At 36.9% G+C, this 6,446-nt stretch overlaps 1 protein-coding gene across 1 annotated transcript; it reads left to right on the plus strand.

Moving 5' to 3' along the window:
* The first annotated feature begins 5,466 nt into the window (after positions 1-5,466).
* On the plus strand, positions 5,467-5,988 carry LOC132181793 (F-box/kelch-repeat protein At3g06240-like). Its single transcript, XM_059595025.1, has one exon. The coding sequence runs from the start codon at positions 5,467-5,469 to the stop codon at positions 5,986-5,988; it is 522 nt and encodes a 173-aa protein (XP_059451008.1).
* The last annotated feature ends 458 nt before the right edge of the window (positions 5,989-6,446 follow it).

Genomic DNA, 6,446 nt, shown 5'->3' on the forward strand with positions numbered 1-6,446 from the left:
GCATATCGGTGTGCAAATTTTACTTGGTGGTCACATGAAATCTGTTATGTGCTTCTTGTGTGCATATGTTATATCACATGAAATCTGTTAGGCTAATCTTTCAACAAGTTTCTTTTGGGTTAAATTCCCCAACGTGGTGGATGCATTTCTTTTTCCCACTAATTGGTATCTGTTGTGGTTGAAACCTTGTATTGTTATTTATTGTTTGTGGCTGCATTGTGTAAAGCAAGTATGCTTGATCACTTAGCTCCAAGAGCAATTGATTTATCTGGAACAGACCCCAATTTTCGGTTTTATCAAGGACTTTTGAATCACTCAGTTTACATTTATGATCATTCTTTTTGTTTCTCAATTCTCCCAATGTACTTTGGGGCGCTTTTACGCTTTTAATAAGATTGATTATTACTTATCAAAAAAAATTCTTTATGATAAATGAGGATTTGTAAATGGTTTTATGATTAACTTATTTCCGATTTTGTATGTTTTTTGGGTGATCAAACCGCTTTTGAATTAACGATCAGGTGAAAAGAAAAAGGATTGCAAGAGTAGTTGACTATCTGTAAGTCGGGGGAATTGCAGAGGATACATCTGATCTGGTTTTGCCAGTGTCTGTGATGGATTAAGTGAATCTGTTGACTATCCAAATGAGTATTGGGACTCTGATGATCATGTTGGATATATGAGACAACCTATTGAGGATGAGGCATGGCTTCTAGCTCATGAAATTGATTACCCAAGTGACAATAAAAGTGTGTAGGGCATGGCTGTGTTCCAGATCCACAGGGAAGAGCTCCAGCCAAAGATGAGGATGAGGATCAATCTTTTGCTGAGGAGGATTCTTACTTCCTGGTGAGCAGTATTTTCAAGCAAAACGTCCAACCAGTTACGGCTTTGGATGATCCTATAGGGGCTGTCAGCGTTGTTTTTAAGCTCATATTTTATTTTATTTGCTTCTGGCTGTGTTATATGATGACCAGTCAGTTGTTTTGTGAAATTTTGGAGGCTATTAGATTTGAACTTGTTGCTCTGTTATTAGATTTTCTGCTATTAGATTGTTGCTCTGTCCTCTGAAATGAATGTCTCATAAGGCTATTCTCCATAAGAATAAACCATCCAACTACCATGGGAATAAAGAGAATATTTAAATGGAGTAGAGAGAGATTTAAAGAGTCTATTGTGGGGTATTTTTGAAAAGTTGCTAGCTAAACTAGAAAAAATGAGTTTTCTAGTCAGATTTTAGTTAAAAACTAGTTAGTTAACTAGGAATGGTCTTAAGGAGTAAGAACACTCCCAATGGCTTAGCCATTTTTTTTATATTGATTTCATTATAAAAATCTATCCTTTTGGGGTTTGGGATTTGGTTCAGTTTTGGCACTGTTTGAGCAAATCTGAGTGTTTATATACGTTGTGTTTATTGAGTTGTGTCTGTTTCTATCGCGATATGGATGGCGCCTATCCCTATTGCACTACCATTGTGTGAGAAACCTCTTTTTTTCTTTTTTTTCTTTTTTCTAATTTCGTGGGATGACTATTCTAACTTGATTTTTTAGGTAACAACTTGCTACTTAATCAAAAAAGTTATAGGTAATGGCCTGCTATGTTTCCAAGAGAAATAGCGGATGTGTTTGAAACATAAACTTTTTTTTTCCCCTTTCTTTTCCCTTATTTACCTTGGAAGCCAAACATTGATTTTACTTTTGGAGCTTAGATTATAATCAAGATTATTCAGTATGGGGCTCAACAACACCAACGGCTTGCCGATTTTAGTTGTTTTTACTTTTCAACGAAGGCATTTTAGTTTGAACTTTGTGAAAAAGTTTGGCTTTATGTGGCAATTGAACCTTGAGTTTGCTCAGATTTCTTTCTTAAGAATTTTAAGTTCTGTAACTTATTTAAAAGGCTATGCTTTGGTAGATAAGGAGAAAGTTATATATAAATTGGAAAATGCCTTCATTGTCTGTGCTATTCCGAGGTGAGCTGCTTAGATTGTGGTGATACTTGAGTACTCTGATCTTCTGCTAATAAGCCCGCCCTTCTTTAGAAATCTTTTCAACTCAAGACAAGACTAGATTACACATGTAATTCATTTCAACTTTACCATTTGACACTGAACTGCTTAGTCCTTTGTTCTCTGCATGTGTTGGTTGACAATTCTAGCTAGGCTGCTTTCTTTCTATAACCTTCTTGTTAATGAACTTTGATTATTTACCACTTGTAATGGCTCTCGCCAAAATATGTTGCCACTAAGAAAAGGGAGAATTTTCAGGATAGCTTATAAAAAAGGCACATTTACCCTTATTTGTTTCATCAAGTTTAGAGGCCTTGTTGTCCAGGAAATGCCCACTCTTCTCTTTGGCAAGCTCTGAAAACCTACGTGTAGGGTGTGATATGGAGATAATGAGTTTATAATTTTTCATACCGAAATCTACCTGTTCTACCATCTATGTTGAAGACCACATTATGAGCCAACAAGCTGTCTTGAATCTTTTCTTACATATTTGATGTTTTGTATGCAAAATACTTCTTTGGTTGTCTACGTGAATTGGCCTGTCAGGTTTGAGATTTAGTGTTGATTACTGTCATGTGCTTTGTGATGCCATTCCATCGACCTTGAATTTCATTATTGTATTCCAACATAAAAACCAATCTCAATATACTAGCTGTTGAATTTCATCTTGCCATACTGCTTGCAGCAACTCATTTTCACCAGGGCTGTGGGATCTACTTAGCTATATACTCAAGTCAAAAATATGTTTGGATTGCAGGCTTGTGATGTTGCCTTGCATAATATTCCTAGAAACTCCTTTTCCACTTAGATCTTAGCTCTATTCTCTCACATGGAGACAGGAGATAGTTTATACAATATTCAATTTTCCTGCTGTTATATGGCCTCTGGAATCTGAATTATTAAATCATAAATAGCTGGTGTCCTCTCCTGTTTCTTCAAGATTTACTCTTTCAAGATTTCATTCTAAATTTACTTTCTTAGTTTGCTATTGAGGTAACTCTTTAGGTCCATTTACAAATGTTCCTCTTGCTGTATCGAAGACATGGAAAGGAAATCTATGATAATTTCCAAGGATTAGGCTTAGGAGTTTGGATTTTAGGGTCTGTTTGGGATTGCGTTTGATATGCCTAAAAGTGCTTTTAATACTCAAAAAGTTCGTTTAAAGAAAAAAGTATCCGTTTGGTAACAAAATTAAAAGCGCTTTTAAAGATCTAAAAAGCCTAAAAATGGCAAAAAAAAACATATTTTTGACAAAAACTTAAAAATGAAGTTTTTGCTCAAAAGCTTTTTTTAAATTAAAAGCTTAATTTTTCAAACGCAATCTCAAAAGGACTCTTAATATAAATGTGAGAGTGTTTGTTTCTCTTTTGTTTGTTCAATAATGGATTAAAACGTCAATTTCTAAAACTTACTCAACTGATTTCTTGTCAAATGCTATGGTTAATGCAACCTATCGTACTGTGATTTTAACTGTTCCTTCATTCTTTTGAGTCTTTACTTGTATTTTGTTCCTTTATGCCAGCAAAATGTGTGAGCAAGTTATAATGTGCATCAAGTTTGACTTATATTAAAACAATCAAATAAAACTTCTTACAATGAAGACTAAACATAACGTAACACGTTCTTTAGGAAAGAATTAATATTTAAATGGTACAGAAAAATAATAGATAATCGGATGTAAAGTGTATTTTAAAAAATAAAAAAATAAAAAAAAATAAAAATAAAAATAAAAAAAGAGACTTTTGGTTAGTTATTTTAGATAGAAATATCCACATGTCATTGTGGTAATTATTGAGTGTTTGGAGCGAAAGTAATTGAAAGGATTTTTGTGGGTAACAAGAAGAGCATGATCAACGAAACTCAGAGAGGAATTTGTTTTCTAAGCTTTTCGATGCCTTGCTTGACAATGTGGCCCGGTTTGCCTAAAGGCTGGAACGGTATTGTTCCAGCTACAGTACCGTTCTCAGATGTGCAGCAAATGCACAAAAGTCTACGCAGTTTTCAATAAAAACTCAAATCATTCACACTGTCACACACCCCAACAAGTAACCAATGGACAAATAACCTAACCATGTACAGCCTCACTAACTTCACTTCGTCTTTCAACAAAAAAGAAAAAAAATTAACAACTTTTCTGCTGCAAAGAACTCGTATCTTCTCCCACTTTTTTTTCAAGAAAATTTCTTCTTCCTCTATACGCAGCCCACCTTCAAATCATATTTTCTTCCCCAAACCCCTTCTATTTTCCATTTTGTCACACACCCACAAAGCATTTCTCTATTGACCCCTCTCTCCTCTGCAAGTGGGTATCAGTGCAGTGCAAATTCTTCCATCCACCGTTTTCAAGGTTAGCCAATGCCCATTTCTCTCATCAAACTATATATATATATATATAGTTCATTATTAATAAAAAAATTAACAATATATAATTAATAAGTCAACTACTAATTAATTAAAAAATTTACTTAATTGTTTTATTAATTATACTTCCGTGTTAACTTGTAAAAAGAGCTTTCTTTTGTAGAAATGATAGCACGCCAAACAATACTAATTACACTATTATGAATAAGGCTTAAATAGGATTGTTTTAGAATTGTTCAAATTGGCAAATTCTGGAACAAAATATAGCCAAATACAGTATAATAAATGAACAATAACAGCGTTTGATGAGAGAAATGGCAATTGGCTGACCTTGAAAACGGTGGATGTGAGAATTTGCACTGCATTGATACCTGCTCGCGGAGGAGAGAGAGGCCAGTAGAGAAATGTTTTGTGAGTGTGTGACAAAATGAAAAATAGAAGGGGTTTAGGGAAGAAAATATGATTTGAAGGTGGGCTGTGGAGGAAAAAGAAATTTTCTTGAAAAAAAAGTGGGTGAAGATTAGAGTTCTTTGCAGCAGAAAAATTGTTAATTTTTTTTCTTTATTCTTTTTCTGCTTGCTTTGCCACGCACGCTCAAGAACCCAACAAAACTTGTACCGGAAGGAATATTGAAGGACTAAAATATCCTTTATTTATTTATGTTTTTTGCTGAAGGAAAATACTGCCCTTCTTCTCTTCAGCTCAGTGATCAGTGCCGCTCTTGCTTCCATTGCTACACGATGTCGGACTGGCTCCCAAAAGAGATTGTCGTCGACATTCTCTCACGACTGCCGGTGAAGTCGCTCATGAGATTCAGGTGCGTTTCAAAGGCATGGTGCTCTCTAATCTCCAGCCCTCGCTTCATCTCCACCCACCTCAATCGCTCTCTTTCCAACTCCCAACACCAGCCCTGCCTTTACGTCACTCATAACTATACCTTTCACATCCTCCTGCTGTACCCATCAAATCAAGAAATACAATAGAAGGGGGATTTCTTTGCAAACCCATCAGACCGCATAGAATTGCTTTATCCATCTAACGAAAATTTTATGTTGCTATTAGTTGGTTCATCTAACGGCCTACTTTGTCTTGCCAATATGGGTTTCCATAACGAAAGAGGCTTGTGTGTTCTCTGGAACCCATCCATTCAAAAAGCCATATCCCTTCCCAAGCCTAATATTGGATTTGACCGTTCGTTACACCAATCTGTTGGGTTTGGGTATGAACCCACGACCGATGATTACAAATTCGTGAGGCTTGAGTATCTCCGAGACACTGAGTTTAGTAGTCTCATAACTGTTCCACCTCTCGTTGAGATTTATACGCTTCGAACCGGCATATGGCGCTCTGTTACGGCACCCGGTCCTCCCGACGTCATAAGGTATTGGTCCCCATCGGTTATCGTGAATGAGACACTCCACTGGTCCGCCCACACTCCAGACCATCCACGGAAACAGAGCGCCTATCGCAATGTGATCGTGTCGTTTAATATGAAGGATGAGGCCTTCGGTGAAGTGGGTATGCCTAATAGCTTACAAGGGCTGGAAGACTTGAACGTTACTGTGGCGCTAGTTGATGGGTTGCTTGCGCTTGTCCCTCGTGACGGCTATGGTAACTAGACATCTAACGCCGTGTGGGTGATGAAAGAGTATGGGGTAGAGGAATCTTGGACTAAGCTGGTTGATGTTCGCTTTGGGCTATATAGCAGGGTGATGGGCTTTACAAAGAGTGGTGAAGTTCTAGTGCACAAGTGTGACAGGTTGTTTTCTGGCGGACCTAGTAGCCGAGGATTTTTGGAGGATCCTCCCATTGGTGACCTAGAGAATATGTATTTAGATACTTATGCGGAGAGCCTTGTTCTACTGAATGTAGCTGACCGAGTGCTGGGGAGACAGGGGAATTCGTCTGGTGGTAGTAAGCTCAGAAAGGAACGCAGGCAAAGGTTGCCCATTGTTAAAATTTCCTGTCTTTCACATAGGTCAGGAAATTATGCACTATGCTTAGAAAACATGCCTTTCAATAGATTGAAGTCTGTATGGAAAATTTGTTGAACAACTGTGAGATTCGTTCCTTTTAG

This window comes from Corylus avellana, chromosome ca5 (genome assembly GCF_901000735.1).
Source record: "Corylus avellana chromosome ca5, CavTom2PMs-1.0".
NCBI classification, from domain to species: Eukaryota; Viridiplantae; Streptophyta; class Magnoliopsida; order Fagales; family Betulaceae; genus Corylus; species Corylus avellana.